Raw genomic sequence first — 22,402 nt, 5'->3', positions numbered from 1 at the left:
GTATAAGAGACAGGAAGAAGAAGAAGAAGAAGAAGAAGAAGAAGAAGAAGAAGAAGAAGAAGAAGAAAAGGGAGGAAGAGGAAGAAAGAAAGAGAGAAAGAAAGGAAGGGAAAGAAAGAAGGAAAGAGGAGAAGGAGAAGGAGGACAAAAACAAAGAGGAGGAGGACAATGAGGACGTGGAGGAGGAGTGTAAAGATAAGGAGGACCAGGACAAGGAGGAGGACAGGGAAAAAAAAAAGATGAGCATGAGGAGAAAAAGAGAAAAAGCCTGTCATTTCCCCAATTGAACAATAGAATATTAAATTCCTTGTGGGTGGGGGCAGTTCAACAGTTGTCTTTTGGATGCCAGGCTTCTAATGTTGCCTGGTATATAGCAGTGGCTTAATAAGCCCTTGCTCTTTGCTTCATTGCCTTTCAAATTTTACTTCTCATTTTGATCATTACTCCTCCAAGCCATCTGGTAAGAAACTTAATCCCACATTCTCTGAAATCTCTTAATCTTTGAAGCAGGCTGATGCAGGGGTAAGTCAGATAATGAAACTCCACAGAGACAACCCATGTTTCCAGCCTAGGGTCCTCAAAGTTCTCCTATGACTCAAGTCCCTTCAATGTCCAGCTTCAGGTCTTCTGATAGCCAATGTTGCAACTATGCAGGATAATGACTAAGAGCAATTTACTACAATTACCTTGTTATCCATGATCAGAAGTTTTTTGAGGAAAAAACAACACTGAGAATCACAGTATCTCAGGTTTAAGAGACCTCAAAGGAAATCCAGCCTATCCATACCTCTAGAAAGGAAGCTTCTTAACTATAAAATTTCCCTCTGAAACACAACTTACAAGAGCTCATATACACTTTGGTTGAAGACTTCCTGTGAAGAAGATTCTATTGCCTTCCAAAGCAGCCCATTTTACTTCTTCATGCTTCTCACAGTTATAAATATTCTTTTCCCTGTGTTCCAATGATATATCTCCATATTAGAATCCCTCATAATTTCATTCATGACAATTGAATGTCCCTTAGAAGACAAGTAAACATTGGTGTTGATAGGTATCTTTGTGTACCGAGGACTCCAATGAAGTTAATGTCTTGAAGAAAAAAATAACTCTATTTTCTCCATTTCTACATCTTCTTACTAGGAAAATCTCAGAATCACTAAACATTAGAGTAGGGGAAAATCTCCTTTCAATTCACTGCTGACTTATAATACCTTCTTTAACATTCTCAAAAAGTGATTCTCTTTTTCCTTGAAGAGCTATAATACATAGGGACCTCTTGAGGCAGCCCATTCCCCCTTTAAGTCACCTCAAAGGAACAAGAGTTTTTATTTTTTTTTTCTGACATCATGACTAAACTAGTGTTTTTACTATTATTACTCTCCTCTCCCATCCCTTTTAATTCTTCCTTTTAGAGACAAACAGGAAAAAATATCTATCATCTATATATCTATCTCTATATCTATTCATCCATCTATCTATCTATCTATCTATAGATAGAAATACATATACATATTCATACATGAGTCTTCTTTCTTCCTCATACTCGCTACCAAATGTTAGAGAATCTACCTATCTAATGCCCTTTATAACCATCTTCTTCTCTCCTAGTCTATAGCCATAGTTCAGTCATATTTGACTCTGTGACCCCATTTGAGGTTTTCTTGGAAGATATAAAGGAGTGCTTTGACATTTCCTCCTCTAGCTCATTTTACAAATGAGGTAACAGTGGCAAATAGGGTAAGTGACTTGCCCAGGGTCAAACAAACTAGTAAATACCTGAGGCTGGATTTGAAGCCAGATCTTTATGACTAGTCCTGGCACTTTATATACAATTACAAAGAATGCGTGTGTGTGTGTGTGTGTGTGTGTGTATCTTTGCATTTCTAGTTCCTGGCTCATAATAGGCCATTAATAAAATGCATCCTGATCAACTAATTGTATAAACTGATCAAATCACTCAATCAGGGCTTCCTAAGCATTTCACATAAAATGTCTTTGCTGCTAGAATGGCAGGACTCAGGTTCCAATTTCCCTAAATGGTGCCTACTAACTGGGGAAGGGGAAGGATTCTTGAGAAGAGAAAGGGGTACTTAGATCCATTCCTGCCTCATCAAATTGTGTTGTCAGTTCCAGAGATTTCTTACTCTGAAATGATTGATCTCCTCACCTTTAATGAGGCTTATTGTCAGGAGCTTTTCACCTGATCCCCAGGATGCTGTCTCTTTAGCCTATTAAAACTGCTTTCCCTTGGTGACAAACATATACATTTTCCCTTTTTTGAATTCATCTCACTAAACAAATTAATCTGCTAACAGATTATTTTATGAAGAACCATAAATCTTTTTTTTTCCAAGATAAGCATCTGTCGTGTCGGATTAGTAACATCCAATGTTCTGTGAATTAATTTGCTAAGCCCTATAACACTGCCCTGGCAGTTTAACTTTAGTAATAACAAATCTAATTTGGAATAAGTGGGAAATTGTTTTCTCATCCATGTCCCTATAGTAAGTGACGTATGTGGAAGAAATGACATTAAATGTAGACTGTATTAAATTCTATTTTGATGACTGCTTTTGAGTTTGTTTAGGTGGGGAGACAGTTCAAATGCTCTGAATGCTTCTCCAGGCAGCTTGACAGAGATGATGGATTGCAGGCTTCCCAATTCCAACAAGACTCCCTTACTCACGGTTTACAATATGTGGGAAAATAAACCTCTTGTCCCTCCAAGATCTCTTAAAACAATGCTTGTTTTTGATTGTTTGTTTGTTTGTTTGTTTTTAATTTCTTTCTCTGGTCTCTGGTTCTAGGCTTGAGTATGATACCTGAAACATAGTAGTTACTTAATAAATCAGTATTGATTGATAGAGTAATACAATCCAGCTTTGGAATCCCTAGATGTAGGTTCAAATCCATTTCCTGCCACTTAGAGTATCTATGAGCTTGGGTAAGCCAATTAACTTCCTTAAGCCTCAGGTGACTCATGTGTAAAATGGAGGAGATGGCATTAGATTCAATGATCTCTCAGATCTCATCCAAGTCTAGACATATAATCGTGTTGTAATATAAGAACAAGAATTAGAAAGCTCAAAATGAGAACCAGGTGACAATTTTCTGCTGAGATGCTCTGGCCTTTTCCATTGGAAGGAAACCAGTTATGGGGATTTGGGGATCTATAGGCCAAAGTCATTCTTTCTCTACTGATCTGAAGAATCAAAAAAAGGGCAGGTGTTGACAATTTGGGGGAACAATCCACAGGGGATATGGTGTTAGGTCAGGGAGTTATGGTAGCCAAAGTGGGAAAAAAAGCAAAGTCAAGAGAAAAACAGAATCTCTTACTTTCCTGGTGGTTTCAAATGAAGGAAAAGGATCTCAGGACCTAGACATCCCCATATAAAACCAAACATTTCGAGGATAGGACCACATCTGCAGGTACCCATTTTATGGCAGTCCTCTGTAATTCTTACATTTTATAGGGTTGGCAAAAAAGTTGTTGTTTACATAGAATGTATTTGGGCTGTGCCTATTCAGGGACTCCCAAACTGTTACACTATATGTGACTGATGTTGGTTAACAAAGGCAAACAAAATTGGATGTGAATTGTAAAAAGCCAAAGCATGGCCCACTGGGATTGGAAGCTCAGAGATATTTCTGAGCTTTATCCATGCCCCTTCTCTGTTCAGATTAGCTATAGAGTCGTTGGAAAAGGCTTTTATCCTTGAAGAATTCCAGGGATTTCTGCCTCTTCTGGAGCAAAAAATTAGAGCAGAATAGCCCAGTGGAAAACAAGAAAAATGTAAGGATATGAAACAGGGTGGTGGTGGGGCAGGTGGGAGGAGAAAAAGGGAGAGAAAGCCATTTAAAAGTCCCAGAACAAATAGGAGGTTAATTCGTGCAAGAACTACCTCCTACCAAGACACTAGCCCTTCCCTCTCCTATTACCTAATATTCATCTCAAGATAATATTTTTAATGGGCTCTTAAAAGACTCCTAGGGGAAAAATATTTCACATCTTCAGTCATTGTTATTCAAGTGCTTAATCTCCCACTACAAGAATGGAAGGATAGAATTTAGCAGCAGCTGGACATTTGGATAAACTATTTTTTCCCCAAAAGATCTACCCCTGTTTCTGTGAGCCCCTCTGGGATGATATAGTTGTCTTTGCCCTTGAAATGAATGCGAGAAGACTCCTTGATGAAGTTTTGTTCATTTGTTTGCTTTTTTTTTTTGGTTTTGCTTTTAATCTACCCTCAATCCTCCCTACTGTTGTGGACATTACCTGAATCAGGGTACAGCTGGATGTTTAAGATTTGTTAGATACATGATTGTAGGAATCTGGAGAAAATCTTAATGGCTCCATATAAATCCATCATCAGATGCCTAGATTTGGAGTTCTCTGACTGTCTCTAAGGCCATGATCTCTAGAAGACCAGAGTCCTAAGTGTTTGTGACTATGCAAAAATGTTATTTTTCATGTACTTTATGAAATTTTATAACAGGGCCCTGGAGTAATAAAACTCCAGTTCTTGTATAATAGGAATAATTATTGTGTATTTCTTTGTCTGGAGTCTGGGTGAGAGATCCTATCCAATCTATTGCTTTTTTGCATTTTCCTTGTCCTTAGGAATCAAAAGAAAGTCATCCTTTTCAAAAAGAATTTTGTTAATGAATAAAGAGGACAAGGATTTTCTAGCATATGTGCAAGACTTCAACTGTCCATCAATCAGTGCATGGATGGGCTGAGGGTTTGAAAGACAACCTCCTAAATTACCAACTAAAAATGTCTTGGGATCTTTGGCGGTGGATAGGCAAAGGGAGGTCCTGAATAACCAGCTTTTAAAACCCTTCTTGGTCTTACCAGGATTTGGGGACTCTCTGGTCATTGAAGAGGGCAATAGAGACCTTCGTCACTTTATTGGTTATGATGTTGGCCTAATGAATAAACTGATATAGTCAATAAACTGATATTCTTGTCCCCAAACCAGTCAATGCAGGTAATTTTAAACATAACAATTACCAGTCTCCTCCTTCCCCACCCACTTCCCCGGATGGGATTCAGGACTCTACTCCCTTACCACCTCCTGTGGACACAATAAGTAGACCAAATAAATGCACATTGTCAAAACTCCAATTGCTCAGCTGTCATCCCACACACACAAAAAAAGGGATCTGATATTGACTTTGGTCCAAATCATGTATCGCTCATGTATAAATGTGTTGTGCATGCACAGATAAGTCATCAAAATCACACTTTCATATATTTATACTCTGCTGTCAACAGAGCAAGAGTCACACCAGGTTGGCTGCTTGTGCTAATCAGACTCAAACCGGTCATGAGTTGATGCAAAAGAGAGATGGTCTCCGCTGAAGGATGGACCATGGATTACCCTACAAACCAACTCCCAAGCCGAAGCCCACAAAGAGGTAAGAGTACCTGAGGTCTCGCCCAGAATCCGTGGTGGTGTGATGTCTTTGCCATTGCCCTGGGGGCCAGGGGAAGATTCTGTTGTGCTAATCCTACCAGGATAGTTGGGACTGTTCTGACTAATAACAGGACTAAGGGATGGTGTGAATCCCTTAGGCTGTCGAGTGATGTAGCTTGTAGTGGTGGTGGTGGTGGTAGCCACAGTTGTCTTTCTGGTTTGCAAAATGGAGACGGTGGTGGGGCCATAAATCCCAGGAGATGTGCTAGATTCTACAGATTCTTCTTCCCCTGTGGGACCCCAAGCAATGAATTCAGTTTCCACTGTGGGCTTGCTCCCTCTGAAGTCAAAGTTATTCAAACTACCCCCTTGTAGGTGTCTTTTGTCCCTTCTCAAAGGTGTCTGCTGTTCTATCCTCCCACTGCTTGCCAAGGACGGAATGGAAGGGTTGAATTTGGCAGCTTCTGGGTGTTTCGATGACCCACTTTTCAAAGGGATGACCCCCTTGTTCCTGGTTCTGTGGGTCCCTCTGGAATGATATTTCTGCGTTTGTCCATGTGCACGTTCAGGACGGGATGAAAGAAGGTTCCATAAAGGGGTGGGGACCTTCGTTGCCAGTCCACTCTTAAAACTCCACAATCTGGGATTGTGGAAAGGCCGAGGCAAGAGCCTAAACTCCGGGCCTTGGGCTAGAGATTCACAGGTGGGGAAATCCATGGCTAGTTGAAACATGGCTATAAGTATCCAAGCATGGCTTCCTATAGGGCAACCCGACCAGTGGACAGACATCGAACTGTATCAGAAAAAGAGAGAGAAAATTATTTTGGTAATTCACTAGATTACAAGCCATCCATCTATCCATCCATCCATCCATCCATCCATCCATCCATCCATCCATCCATCCATCCATCCATTCATTTCTCTATCAACATTGATCAAATGCTAATTTAATCACTCTATTTGGCACCAGGGATGCAAGAACAAAAGAAACACAATTCCTTTCTTCACGTAACTTATATTCCATTAAGGGAGAAAACATGAATATATTTTGGCATATGGAGAACAACTATGTATAAGATAACATATGGTGAATTAGTAAGATCAGTAACAATTAAGGAGATTTAGGAAAAGTTTCATGTATAAGATAATAACTGAACTACGTCTTAAAGGAAGTGATGGATTCTAAGAGGCAGAGGTAAGATCTCCCCACCACAATACTTCATCTCTCTTTCCCTCTTTCTCTGTCTCTCTGTCTCTCTCTGTCTCCCTATCTCTCTGTCTTTCTCTGTCTCTCCCACTTTCCTATTTATCTATTTGCTTTTTCAGTTGTTCCTTTGCTTCTATTTAATGTATTTATTTTTATTTTTTTAATTTAGTACTTCAAAAACAATAATTATTTTTCTCATTGTTTATATATCAAAGGTTTGCAAAGCAGTTTACATATTTTAACTCATTTGGTCCTCGAAATAATCCTTTGAGATAGCTGCTATTATCATGTTTATTTTACAGAGGCAGAAACTGAGGCATGTGGAGGTTGTGGTTTCCTCAGGGTGGCAAATGGCCACTCAGGACATCTTTGGATGAGATTTGAACTCAGGTCCTTCTTGACTCCATGTTCTGTACACTCTCCACTATGCCACCAATTCGCCTCTAATAATATTAATTATAATATAAGGGTTAAGAACTGATGATTTGATTTCATTGATAAAGGGAATTGCTGAGTTAAAAAAATTCCTTCTACCAACAAGTTTGGCATTTTATTTGCAACTATTGTCTTACAAAATAAAATCTAAAGTATTTATGACTCAAATCACTTGCCTAGAGCCACCCTAGCAGTATGTGCTAGAGGCAAGGTTTGAGTCCAGGACATCCTAAGTCTTCTGAAGCTCTCCAAACATTATGACAAGCTGTGTGACCTTGGGCAAGTCACTTGACCCCCATTGCCTCGCCCTTACCACTCTTCTGCCTTGGAACCAATACAGAGTATTGATTCCAAGATGGATGGTAGGGATCTTAAAAAACAAACAGACAAACAAACAAACAAATAAATAAATAAATGAAAGATTGATAAATAAATGAATAAATAAATGAACAAACATTATGACATAGCTGCCTCTAAGAATAATATTGGGTGGCATTTATATAGAATTTGAAGGTTTGCAAGTGAATACAATATTACTTCATTTAATCTTCACAACCACACAGCAAAATAGTTTTATTTTAATAGCAAAATAGCAAAAATAGCAAAAAATAGCAAAATAGGTATTATTTACTAATATTCATTTTTTTATCAATGAGGAAATCAAGGCTGAGATCAGTCAAATGACTCATCCACTTTCCCATAACTAGTGTGTCTGAGGCACGATTAGGACTCCGGTCCTCTGACTCCAAATCCAGTGACTCTATCAACTGTAATTTCCCCAAATGATTACACTAATTATAATATTAGTAGCAATAACTAACATTTTTAAAGCACTAAAATTTTCAAAGTTTTTTTTTATCTTATTTCATCCTCTCAACAAGAGAGGAAGGTTGGTGCTATTATTATCCTTATTTTACAAGTGAGGAAAGTAAGATAGAGAAAAAAGTTAAGTGACTGGCATAGGGTCATACAATAAGTATCTGAAATGGGATTTCAATTCAGTTCATCCCAAATCCAGGTCCACCCCTCTATTCAATGAGAAATAATATTTACATAGTGTTTTAAGGTTTTCTCAAATGCTTTCAATCGTTTTTTAGTAAAAAAATATGGTAGTCAGTCGTAAATGAAAATGGTCTCTCTGTCAAAGAACATTAATACGCATCATTTCCTCTAGCCCTATGGTATATCTGGGCATCGAGGTGGCACAGTGGATAGAATTCTAGATCTGAAGTCCAGAAGGCTCATCTTCCTAAATTCATATCTGGCCTTGGAGACTTACTAACCATATTCAAGTCACAAGTCACTTAACCCTCTTTGCCTTAGTTTCCTCATCTGTAAAATGAGCTGGAGAAGGAAATGGCAAATCTCTCCAATATCTCTATCCAGAAAACAAAAAAATGGGGTCATGACTGAAAAATGACCGAACGATAGCAGTATTTTATAGACAAATAGGATGGGGATAAATTTATATTCCTTTCATCAAAAGAGAAACTAGCACACAAAGTTACTAAATGATTTGCCTAGATTAATAAATGATAGAACTAGGTTTCTTAGTTCCTACCCCATGGTTGTTGCATTAAGCCAAGAAGCCTAGCTCCCTTGCATCTATAGATATGTGTTTATTATTACTTGAGCAGAGCTGTTTTAAATCCCTCCCATTAAACACGGAATATCTCAGCACTCTCCAACCTTGGATATCCACTGGATTATTCGCTCTGGACCTTACCCATGGCAAAATAAATCTTTCCAGTTTCATAATTCAGCTATGGACAAGTATTTGCTTTGCTGGCATCTTAAATCCTTTTATTTTGAGTGTAGATAAATCTTTTGTGAACCAATCAACCATGCCCTCTTCTGCAAGGAAGACTTAACAGAGGGCATTGTGTCATTCAGTCTTGTTTCCTAATAAAACTAGAAAATTATAATAGTGGGTTCTGTTTTCTGCTCCCTGTAATGTTTATAAATATGCTATGATATCCTGGTGGACTCTCTGAGAAGTGATGCTGTCTATTCTAAGCAATAGCTGAGTTTCAGAGAGGTTATGAGCAGGGATCGTCATGGGGAAATTAGACAAATTGAGCTTCCAAGGACCTCTTTGTCAGCTCACAGGGTAACCTCATTAACTAAAGTAAATTCACAGGACATGAGATATTTTCATATACCAGTGAAAGTTACATGATGCTTTGAAACGATAGTTCTTGAATAATGTGTATATGTGTGTGTGTGTCTGTGTGTCTGTCTGTCTGCCTATGGATCTTTCTCAGAATAAGATTTCTTAAATGCATAGAATAAAATGCATAAGATTATAAATTATACCAATTATATTGAAATAAATTACCAAACATATATTTAAAACAAATTAATTGAATCTACTTAAGAACTTCCACTTTAGATTCAAATCAGCATAATTTTTAAAACGTTTTCTGTAAATTCCAATTAAGCATTCTCTGTCACCAGTGGGGTTACAGAGTTTATTAAATGAGCATTGACTGTGTATCTTGTTCATATTGAATATATGAGCCACCAAATCCAGATATGAGACTTAATGGTCCGGTGGGGGAGGTGGGAAGGAAATTTGTCAGTATGTCTATAAATCATTAAACTTTAATTATACCCTTTTAAAAGTCAGTAAGAGCAAAATTATTCCAATCCAATTCAGTCTATTTTGGGAGGAGGGTATTAGGAGGAGAGAAAAGACCTGAAATATAATATATCTTTTTCAAGATGTTAATACTTTCAAGGATTTCACTTCCAGAATACAATCTCCCTCTAATTCAGCAGATGGTCTTCCAAAGCAACTTAAAAATCTATTAATATCAAAATCCAATATATTTTTAAGTATTTACTATATACTAGGCACTGTGCTAAGCACTGGGGATATAATTAATAAAAATAAAGGCAGTTCTGGCCTTCAGAAAACTTGCAATCTACTGGACCATAGCATAAGACCAAACTGATGACAAACTTTTATAAATCTAGTCAATCTATGACAATAGTTAGGCTTGGATAAAAGTCCGTTGCTGGGTCCATACTTTCCATTTTGGAGAAGATAGTGTTCACACTATTAACAAAGTCCTCACCAACAACAATAAAATAACAATTTAGCAAAAGATTTTAAGTGTCCAGTACATGCAAGGTATGAAAGATGTCATCAAAGTCATGCAAGAATGAAACGAGTATTGGTTGGCCACAGGTACAATTTTGAGTGGTAAGAGATAGACAACCCCGGTGGCTCTCTTGGTATCCTCAAGGGGTCAAGGGAAAGCAAAGTCTGATTCTCTGAATATTAGGTAGAGCCCCTGAGGAGGACTCTAAGGTCAAGATAGAACACTGTGGTCTGCATTGTTGTAGAAGAAACAATATCAACATGATGAGATCTCAGATATAGTTAGAAAATTTGAAAATGTACAAGAGACAGGGAATACAAAAGCAAAATAACACTCTGTCTTCAAATCAGCTAAACAGACACATATTAAGCATTTACTATGTACAAGACAATTCTTGGGGCTGAGGAACATCATCACTACCACCAACAAAATCAATTACTATCCTCATGGAGCTGGAATTCTACCTACGCCAAATCTCTTGCATCTGACCTCCTCTCTACTCATAGAAGTTACTAGCCTAGTTCAAGCCTCACTTCTCCACTCTTTTCCTGCCACGGCCACTAATTGGTCTCCTGGCCTCAAGTATCTCCTCACTCCACACCACCATGCATACTACTATGAAAAGAAATTTTCCTGAAGTGTAGAACTGATTATATCACTCCACTATTCAAACTCTGGCTTCCTATTGCCATTAGGGTAAAATATAACTCTTCTTTTTAGAAATGGAAGCCCCACCTAACTTCAGTCTATTATTCCAACCTTACTGGCTGTGACTTCACCTCCTTTCACCCTCCCTTCTTTGATTTAGCCACACTGGCCTCACACAAAATACATATTTCATATCTTATATCAGTATGTCTACTATACTGGCCATCCACCAAGCCTAGAATGAATGTTCTCCCTCATTTCTTTCGTTTTACAAAACTCTAATTCTTTAAGAGGTAGCTCAGTCAACAGGGCAGTCAGGAGCAACTCAAGTCTATCCTCAGATATCTACTAGCTCTGTGGACACTAGGTGAGTCACTTAACCCTGTTTGCCTCAGTTTCCTTATCTGTAAAATGAGTTGGAGAAGGATATGGCCAACCACTCTAATATCATTGCCAAGAAATCCCCAAATGGGGTCACAAAGAGTGTGTCATGATTGAAAAACTGAATAACAGCAGCAGAAAACATCTTTGGCATGAACATTTCCTTGGTCTCCCAATTTCTAATGCCTTTCCAGAATACCATATACTTAACTATTTTGCATTAATGCACATTGAACTTTTTATCTGTTTAAAATATACATATATGTGTATAGATATATTCACACAGATTTATACATATGCATGTGTGTATATGTATGTGTGTGTGCATGTGTGTATTCTGATTGTCTCTCCATTAGAATATAAACTTATTGTGAGTTAAGAATTATTTAATTCTAGGTACTGATATCCCCAACATCTGGTGCTTTGGTTGGTATCTTCGTTGTTTAGTCATTTCAGTCGTGTCTCACTCTTACACGTCTAGTAGGTGTCTGAGGCCAGATTTGAACTCAGGGTAATAAGTCTCTCTGATCCCATTGCACCTACTTGGCACCTAGTAGGCACTTAAATACTTTGTGATGAATTGATTATATTCCACTGGGATAGGGGTATGATATATCCAGAGGTAAATAACAGCAACATATATCATAGAAATACAAGTAATTTCAAGATGGATAGAGCAGCACAATTGGGTTGGAAAGGGAGAGGGTGGGCATGAGGAAAGATTTGTGTACGAGATGGGACCAGAGCCGGGCTTGGGAGCCAGGAATTCCACAGAGAGATTATGTTCTACCTCCATTTCATTGTGAGGCACTGGAATATTGCATGAATTAAAAAATAAATCTCTCTGTGTGTTGGGCTGTGCAATTCAACCTTGTTGCCTATTAAAACTGAAAAATCCCAGTGTTGGGAGGGGAGGGGGTGACTGTCTCCTTCTCCATCTCCCATGCTTGAAAATGTGCTCAGATGTCCCTAAAGAGCATCACTAACATAAAGCAGAAAGAAGGAAAGTTGTATTAATGAGAGCTAATTACCAAAAAAGTACTAATCCCCAAATAATAAGACCTCCTGTTTTTTTTTTTTCATCACAATGAAAATGCCTGGTTGCAAAAACTAGTTATTTCCCATTATGCTAATGATGCTAGACCAGTTTTTCTTTCTTCTTCATCTTCTTCTTCTTCTTTTTTTTTTTTTTTTTTTGGTGTGGGGAGGGAAGGGCGAGCTTTTGTTTGTTGAAATAACTAGCTTTGATATTTACAGAAATAAGCATCCCATCCATTGCTTTCCATGAGATTTAGGTCAATTTAAAATTCCCCCATCAACACACTGGCATCACAAAGGGTAGCGGAACTTCAGCTGGGGGATGACCCAGTAAGGATCAGAGAGGTGTCAAAAAGAGGGAACATTCCCCAAAGCCCTCCGAATGGGGTGGGGGTAAGGGGTGGGGATTGGGCAAGAGAGGTGGAGGAATGTTGGCTGATATCAGGCTAATAAGATCATGAGTGTGGCAGGTGCAGTCAGACAGCTCTCCCAGGACATTAATGGCAGGCAAAATAAAGAACAGTGGCGCCCCAGCCACCCCGCCATTAGTGTCATCGGAAACATCGCCCCAGGAAATTAAAAACCCAGTGCCAAGGCATGTGCTTGCATGCCTGTCGGCCTGCCCCAGCATAACTTTGCTAACGGGATATTTTTGTGAGATTTCACCAATTACCGGCAGTAATTGGTTACCATAGAAACCCCTCCATTTCCTCATCATCCAGCTGTTATTTTTTTTTTCAGGGTGGGGGAGAGAAAGATTGATCCCAACTACGGTGAGTTTGATTATTTAACAGCCTCCTCTCCAACCTTAGGGGCAGCTTCTCCTCTTTTTAAATGACTGATTTGTGCCAAAAAAAAAAATAGAGATGAGAGATGAAACCTAGAATAGAGAGCAACGAGGCTAGGTAGGGCACGGAGAACAAATGCTGGGTGGCCACGAAGACCAACTGGATCATTTTCAGGACTGATTTATTTAGAAGAGTAGGAAGGGGAAACTGAGACCGTGAAAACCCTGCCCTGCATCTTCAGTCCTTTCCAGTTTGATTCCTCTCTCTAGTTTGTGGGCATCCAGCTAGAGCTGGAAATACAAGGGCTCCTGTAATCTCTTTGGGGCACGGAGAAGGTTTCATTCTAAATGTGTTGTTCTAGATCTAGGGCACACACCATTGGAAACTCTCCTCGAATCCCGTGGAGACAAATGCCACTATGGGTCAAATAATGGAGCTGCCCGTAGACGGGGAAAATCTTTTTTTCTGATGTTGATTCAAATAATACTATGTAGGACAAAGAACACCAAGCTTTAGAGCTCAGAAACCTGGATTGAAGTCTCACTTCTGTCATCTACTAGCTGTGTGACCTAGAGCAAGTCACTTACTCTGGAGCCTGAAAGCTGTAAAATACAGAGAATAAGAATTCTTCCACAACTGGCCTCGTGGAACTCTTGAACACAAAGTACTTTCAAGATATAAACTACTATATTTGCTATTTAAATGAGAAAAAAATTTTAATATTATCGGGCTGTTCTCATCTTTTCCAGTGAAGCTCAGTAAGAAATAATCCTGGGACGAGGCAATATCCTGCTATTATGTTTTTTATTTTTAATTATTATTCTTTTTTCTTGCACATTATGTATATTATGTAAAAGTGGATAAAACCACTTATTTTTTCCCTTTTTTATTTAATTAATTAATTTAAAATCTTTTCCCAACATTACATGATTTATGTTCTTTCCCTCCTCTCCTCCCACCCCGCCTCCCATAGCCAATGAGCAGTTCCACTAGGTTTTACATGTATCATTGATCAAGACCCATTTCTATATTATTAGTATTTGCAATACAGTGATCATTTAAAGTTAAAATCCCTAATCATATCCCCATCGAACCATGTGGTCAATCACATATGTTTTTCTTCTGGATTTCTGCTCCCGCAGTTCTTTCTCTGGATATGGATAGTGTTCTTCCTTATAAGTCCATCAGAATTGTCCTGGATCATTGCATTGCTGCTAAAACTACTAATTTTTAAAGCTGAATAATAAAAAAATAATAATGCCTAGCATTTATATAGCCCTTTAAAGCCTCTTGTGGTTGGTGTTCAATCGTGTCCTATCCTCTGTGACCCTGTTTGGAATTTTCTTAGCAAAGATACTGGATCACTTTGCTATTTACTTCTCCAGGTCATTTTACAAATGAGGAAACTGAGGCAAACAGGGTAAGTGACTTGCCCAGGGTCACACAACTAGTGTCTGACACAGGATTTAAATTCAGGAAAATGAGTCTTCCTGGCTCCAGGCCAAATGCTCTATGTACTATGGCAGTGGTTCCCAAACTTTTTTGGCCTACCACTTCCTTTCCAGAAAAAATATTACTTGGCCCCCTGGACATTAATTTTTTAAATGTTAATAGCAATTAATAGGAAAGATAAATGTACCTGTGGCCATCACTGCTCCCCCTTTTGCTGCAGCACCCACCAGGGGGCGGTGGCGCCCACTTTGGGAATCACTGTACTATGGCATCATAGTACACACAAGCTGCCCCTACTTACGAAGCACTTTATATAACATCATCCCATTCTGTCCTTATAACAACCCTTTGACTTAGGTTCTATCCTTATCCTTGTCTTAGTTGAGGAAGTTAAAACTAAGAGAAGTAAAAATAATTTGTCCAGGGACACACAGTAAATAATTGTCCAAGAAGAAATGTGAACTCAAGTCTTCCTAACTCCAGTCCAGTTCCCTTAACCAATACAGCAAACTTCTGTAGAATGACTAAAAGCATCTCCAGGCCAACTCCAGTGGCAGGAAGGGTAGACTCTGCAACCTTCAATTAGCTTTGATTTCCTAATCGAAGTCTCTACATTTTCAAGGCTTTTCATTACATGCCATTTGGAAATTATGGGTATTTAGTATGGAAATCTCTATTAAAATTTTTTTCATTATCACATGGGTAAGATTTATTTCTGGGTGACTTATGGAAACCGGTTTTATCTTTGATAATACCCAAGTTCCAATTCAGTTAATTGGTTGCATTTTCTAGGCTCTTGGGTGGAATCTGGATTTGTAATATAGAGATTCTCATCAGTTAGTTTATGAAGCATGATGAGTTTACGAAGCATAATTCTGACCATCTAGTCCTATATCTTTCAATTCTCAGCAGGGGCGAAATATTCGTAACCTTCATGGATGTGCTGCAGTTTCTACTCTCTCCTTGCCTAATCTGCATTGATCAATAAATCTTAGTCCCTTAATGATGACTTTCGTAATTTCTGGGATCAATGATTTAGTCCTCTATCACTATTTTAAACTTTTTCATCACTATAACCAAATCCACTTGGTCCAGCATTTTGTTTGATGCTTTTTTATCAGTATAGGTTGAGTTCGTAGAGATAGTTATCATCATCCCCCTCAATATCACTACCATCATCAATATCATCATCAGGATTATTGTCAACATCACAATCATTAGCATTCTTTATATCAAATTATACTCAAATTATGATTATCATCAACATTATTAATAATAATCATCAGTATTATTACTAGTCATTGTCAACATTGTTATTAATAATTAATCTTGTTAGTAATGATTATCTGTGTTTTGATGAATAATGATCAGCATTATTAATAAATATCAGCATTATTGATAATAATAATATGGATAATATTATCAACATGATATAATGAATAGGATGAGGATGTGAGCAAGGGTTCAAATTCTACCTCTAATACTTACTAACTTGACAAGTAATTGAATCTCTGAACTGAAGGCAACTATGTGTGTTAATGATGATAGATTCCCACAAGAATGAAATCAGAGCCCCTTCCAGGATTTAGGAATCATCATCTTCTTTTGTTCATAGTCATTGTAGTTGGCATCATGAGGCAGCAAAGGATCAGAGTAGATAGGACACTGAGTTGGAAACCTGAAAAGCTGAATTCAAATTTTGCCTCAGGCACTTACCAGCTGTGTGACTTTGGGCAAGTCATTGAAGTTCTCAGTGTCCCAGTTCCCACCCCCATCTGTATAATGGGGTTAATAATATAAGCTAGCTCCCAGGATAGTTGTGACAATCACAAGAGATATCTGTAAAGCACTTTGTAAACCTTAAAGTACTATAGAAATGGTGACTATTATTGTTGTAGTGATGGTTATTGTCACACCTGACAATATTCTGCTGTAGAAAGTTATAGGCAAAGTCCTGGATTTGGAGTCCAAAGCTCTGGGTTCCAATCTCATCTCAGTGATTTACACCTGTTTGATTTTAGGCAAAGTCCTTTTCCCTTTCTTGGCCTCAGTTTTATCATCCTTAAAATAAGGGTGTTGGGCGACATGATCTTTCATGCCCCTTTCAGCTCTCTGTCTAATCCCAGCATCCCCTCCAATCCCCCTTTAACAGAGATGGTCATCTTGATTCTGGGTAGCACATGGGACTGGATGACCAAAGGAATCTCATCTTTAATTTCCATGATTAAGCGATTCTGGAAGAGCCACCCCCACTGCCTTCCCAGCCAGGATGCTTGTTGTACTGTAAGCCATTTCACAAAGTGAAATAGAACTCGACACGTCAGCAGAATGAAGGCACCACAGCTGCCAAGAGGACGGAACAGATAATCAGGGCTGGCATGAAACAAATGCCTGCCCTAAAGGAGTTCAAACTACCATTTGTGGGACAGCCCCCAGGCTACAAATACATTTGCCTGGTCCACATCTCCATAGCAAAATACCTCAGGGAGCAGATCTGCTCAAGAATCCTGGGGAGCTGGACTTTGGAAGAGGTGACACAGGTGGTATGGAATGATCATTGCATTTGTAGTCAGGGCCTGAATTCAAATCATGATTTCTCTCACTCAAGTTAGGTCAACAAGTATTTATTTATTAAGCATTTACTATCAGCCATGCACTGTGTTAAATGTTAAAGATATAAAGAGAGGTTAAAAAATAGCATTGGCTTTCAAGGAGCTGTCCTATTGGAAGAGGCAGCATGCAAACAACTTATTATTTTTTTAAAGTCTTAAGCAAGGTCATTATCTGGGCAGTTGTGTGGCATAATGGACAGGGCACCTGACCTGGCATCAAAACCTCAGTTCAAATCCAGCCTCATACATTTACTAGCTGTGGGTCCCTGGGCTAATCATTTAATCCTCTTTGCCTCAGTTTCCTCATATGTAAAATGAACTGGAGAAGGAAATGGCAAACCACTCCAGTATTTCTGCTAAGAAAACTCCAAACAGGGTCACAACAAACTGGACACTGAGATGACTCGATAACCACAGAGCTATCACCTTCCCCAATTTCCTCTTCCATAAAATAAAAGGGACTAGAGAAGGGAGTTTGGTTAAGTGGATGGGGGTGTTGGCACAAAATAAATATTTATATGGTATCTATTATGTCCCAAGCACTTTTTACAAATCTTATTTCATTTAATCCTCACAACAGTTTGGCAAAGTAAATAATACCATTAGTCCCATTGCACATCTGAGGAAACTTGAGGCAAACAGAAATGACTGGCCTATGACACAGCCAACAAGTCTCTGAGAGGGGATTTGAACTCAGGTCTTCCTAACTCTGGGACCAGCAATTTATCAACTATGCCTTCAAATGCCTATGAAGGACTACAATGGACTAGAGAAAACCAAAATTAAAATCTTTCCTCCCACCTATATCAGCTGTGTAACCATGAACAGATGGCAGTCTCTCAGCAGCCCCAGCCACCTCTCTAAGACTAATTCTAACCAGTTACCAGGCTGCATGGATGAAGGAAGTCTCCACAATGCAATTCCCCAATAGATGATATCACTGGTATATAACAGCAATGACCAACTGACAAAATGAGTCTTCGCTATTGAATGGCTGAACCAATTGCAATATGGTAGCATAATGTTATTCTACTGAACTATAATGAAAACAACATTCTTTTTTTATTCTTCATTTATGAAGCATTCAGAAAAAAACTGGAAAATATATATGCACAGATGCAGAGTGAAATAAGTAGAACCAGGAAATTGATGTAAAAAATAACTTCAATAATGTTTCTTAGATACCTGTTATGTGCCAGGGTTTATGCTAGGCACTGGGGACTCAGACATTAATAAAATAACCTCCACCCTCAAGGAATTCTCAATGTAAATGAATAGAACACTAAATGAAAGCTCGAGTAGCTCTAATAACCAATCTCAGCCTCATATAATAAACCAAGAAATCCATCCCTTTCTCTATTCAGTAGACAAATGAAGGACCACGAATATGGAGTGCTGTATACACCATAAGATGAGAGAACTCTATCACTTAAATGTGTTAAACTGTTTTTTTTAATTTGGTACAAGGGAAGGTTTTTTGGGATGGGAAGAAATATACCCAGTAATTATTATGGCTGGATACTCTTTCAAAATCATTTAATAATGAAAATTAAAGCTATGAAAGATGCCTTTGGTCATCCAGCCCCATGTGCTACTTAGAATCAAAGCCAATAGCATCATAAAAGCATTTAAGAAGCTACCATGGGGACCAGTCTGCTGCTATTTCATTAGTACAGGGAATTCCCACATGAGGAAACTCCTCTACCATTTTAGACCAGCATATTTTCCCCAACTTATAGATGTATGCTAAAGAGTTGACTTGAGAACTGACATGTTAGGGCATTTCCTCAAAGTGACACTGACTCTGAAACCAACTCCCTACTCACTATATCAGGAAGTCTCTTTGGCACAAATACATAAGTTGTCAAGAAATCTTTTTCCCAAGGAAAAAAATATACAGATAAAAAAAAATAAAGGGGGAGGGAGATTTGATTGCAATGCCTCTTCCTGCTTTATATCTCTCATCCCATGATCTTATGCTTTCTCCTTACAATGTGAGTATACTGTTGTGAATACATAAAAAAAGCTCAAGCAGAGGATAGGGAAAAAGATTCTTGAAGAAAGATGTGCCAGCTTAATTAATTGACTAATTGATTAAGTATATATTAAACTAGGTAGCCCACTGGATAGAGTGCTAAGCCTGAAGTCAAGAAGATTCATCTTAATGAGTTCAAATATGGTCCCAAAGACTTCCTAGGGGTGCGACCTAGGTAAGCCACTTAAAACTATTTGCCACAGTTTCCTCAACTGCAAAATGAGCTTGAAAAGGAAATAGCAAATCATTCCAATATCTATATGAAAAAAAACCCAACCCATATTGGGATCAGGAAGTGTAAGAAATGACTGAAAAAACTGAACAACAAAAAATTAAGCTCCAACTATATGTCAAGCACTGTATTGAGGATATGAAGAGAAAAGTAAAGAATTTAATCTGGAAATCTTTTCATCTAGGAAAAAATTAGGGATGTAAAATTGTGAAAATTGTGGGATGTGAAATTGTGTATCAAAGGCTGGTCCATTTGGGTCACAGGATAGCCAATTTGTCAATAAACATTTATTAGTCACCTACTATGTGCCAGGTACTGTCCTAAGAGCTGGGGATGCAAAGAAATGTAAAAGGCAATCCCTGCTCTCAAAGAGCTCCCAATGTCATGAGTGAGAAAACATGTTGTAGTCAAATAAGCCATAGACAGGATCAATTGGAAACAGTCACCAGACACAAATGGCCTAGAGAATAATGCGGCCACAGGAACAATTACCGTGACAATTTTGCTTATTTTCTTCCAGTTGAGGGAGTGGGTGAGTGGTACCACAGCAAAGTTAAATGAGGGAGTGGGCTTGTATGCTCCAATAGATCAGTAAATGAGGAGTTCCTGGATAACACCAGGAAGAATCAGGACCTCTCCATGTCTATGCATCCTAGACCTAAAGCCTGGTCACCTTACCCTTGTACCAGTCCTGCTACAGAGTCAATTCTTTCCCTTCTGGGGACTTATTAAGAGGCAAAAGAAGATTCTGGTGATCCGTACCTTTTCCAGGTAAAACTATTGAGCTTTCTGACTGAGGTTCACCATTCAATACTCAGTAGGTTAATCCCTCCCTTGCCTTGATTTTTTTTTTCATCCAGCCAGATGGGTCTTAAAAAGAAGAATGGGCCCCTTAGCCATCTTCTCCTAATTGCTTCTAAATCAGGGGCCATTGTTCCGTCCCACTTTATTTTCTAGTTTCCAGGTTTCTGGGCTCTTTCCCTTTTTACATTTTTATTGAAATATTTTCCCCAAGTAGAGTTTAATAAGATTCAGTGAGTCGAGATTCAATTCACTGCTTTCTGTATATTTTCTTCAGAGGAAGAATCACTGTCAATTAGGAGAGACAAAGACATCTCGGCTACTTAATGTTCCCACCTTTCCCTGGGTGGGGATTTTGCAAGATTTGCCTCACTTCTATTAAGTAGCTGGCATCAGACTTGCCAGAGGAGATGGAAAATCAGGACTCTGATGAGAGTGCATATGAAGTCTGGGGTGGAATCCTGATGAGGGTGGTATGAAAAAGGACTGTACTCTAGGCTGTAAATAACTGGGGGTCCTGATTTTCTTCCCCACCCCCCAACAGTTCTGCACACTGGTACACTGATGTCTTCTAATTCTGGATTAGTTCTTTTAAAAAAAACCCTTACCTTCTTAGAATTAATACCAGATATTGGTTCCAAGGCAGAAGAGTGGTTAGGGATAGGAAATGAGGGTCAAGCGACTTGTCCAGGGTCACACAGCTAGGAAGTGTATGAGACCAGATTTGAACCCAGGACCTCCCATCTCTGGACCTGGCTCTCAATCCACTGAGCCACTCAGCTGCCCCCTCTGGGTTAGTTCTAATTGACATAAGGCTCTTCCCTGTGCAACACACCATGATGGGACTCTCACTGAATACATTCTCTTGGTCTCCTTCTAGGGATTTTCTGGGACAACTGCCCATCTCCAACTTCCCTATCTTTCTCAGCTCTCTTCAGCATGAAGTCTTTCTCTCAGAGTCCTCTTTCCTTCCAAGAACTATAAGATCAAAGGTATGAATTATCTGGAAAATTGTTCCTATAAACAGTGTGTTCTCTATGCCACACTTCTCTGACTGTGTTAGACTATCATCAGCCCTGGCCATTTTCAGAATATCATCTTCTGCATTGCCCTACCCCCTTCTCACAACAGTGTTGGTTTGGGAGCTAGACTGTCAGTTCAAATCCCAGTTATACTGGGATTTGCTAGCAATATAACCTTGGGTAAGACATATGTCCCCTCTGGGCCTCAGTTTCTTCTCCTGCAAAATGGGGAGAGAATCTCGAAAAAGATTCTCCGTCTTTAGATAGTCACCAAAAGGTCTTTCACTCTAATTCTATAGCCTCCTTCATTATAATACTAAATTTATGATTTCATATCATTAACACCTGACAAGTCAGATGGGCTGATTTGGCCTGGATCTCACGGTTATTGCTTTCCCCTATCCATTGATAGAGAAGCCAAGGTGTATGGAAATAGCAGAGAGAAGGGAGCCCAAGGGAATCAAGGGTCTTTAAAAATTCAGAAACTGAACAAGAAATCCTTGAATAATTGAGATTTGCCTGCATTGTGAAGCTCAGAATATAGTGTATATATCCTCAATAGAATGCAAATTCCTTGAGGACAAGGATGGCCTTGGTTTTCTATTTGATCTGAGGGCCTCCTGTGTAGTAGATTCACTTGGTAATTTGAATGGTGGACACTTAGAAGAAAGAGATGGCTCCCTTTGCTTCTTTTTTGAGGAAATTACTTCTTTGGTATAATGAATAGTAGCATTATGATAAAGGAAAATTAGGGAATTAAGGGGGAAGACAAAAATGGAAAAGGAATATTGAGGTTTTATATGAGAAGATATCATATGTCAGATTAAGAAGTTAGACTTCCAAGAGTCATTAAACCTCTAGAACTCCAGAACCTGGAACATAGTAGAACCTTAATAAGTGCTTACTTATTGATACTGATTGATTAGAAGAGCAAATTCCTTATTATGTAAAATGAAGAAGTTGGGGCAGACAGCTCCAGGAGGAGGAAGAGAAGAAAGGAAGGAGCTAGTTTGTGGAAATTTGTTATTAAAATAAAAATTAATTTAAAATTAAAAAAAGAAGTTGGGGCAGAGGTCCTCAAAGCTCCCTCTTAGCTCAGAACTATAATCCTCTTTTCATTAGCCTCTCTTTCTCTGTTTCTCTGTCTCTGTCTCCATCTCTCCTCTCTCTCTCTCTCTCTCTCTCTCTCTCTCTCTCTCTCTCTCTCTCTCTGCCTCAATTTAC

The 22,402-nt window shown here is 38.7% G+C and overlaps 1 protein-coding gene across 1 annotated transcript in view; it reads right to left on the bottom strand.

Moving 5' to 3' along the window:
• Positions 1 to 22,402, bottom strand: part of AJAP1 (adherens junctions associated protein 1) — a 201,115-nt gene that overhangs the window by 125,372 nt on the left and 53,341 nt on the right. Inside the window, exon 2 of the mRNA XM_044668655.1 lies at positions 5,432 to 6,213. Within this exon, the coding sequence (XP_044524590.1) occupies positions 5,432 to 6,213 (782 nt within the window). The remainder of the gene's footprint in view (positions 1 to 5,431; positions 6,214 to 22,402) is intronic.

This window comes from Gracilinanus agilis, chromosome 3, assembly GCF_016433145.1.
Source record: "Gracilinanus agilis isolate LMUSP501 chromosome 3, AgileGrace, whole genome shotgun sequence".
In the NCBI taxonomy this organism is placed as follows: domain Eukaryota; kingdom Metazoa; phylum Chordata; class Mammalia; order Didelphimorphia; family Didelphidae; genus Gracilinanus; species Gracilinanus agilis.
This window is presented reverse-complemented; position numbering and strand designations above follow the sequence as displayed.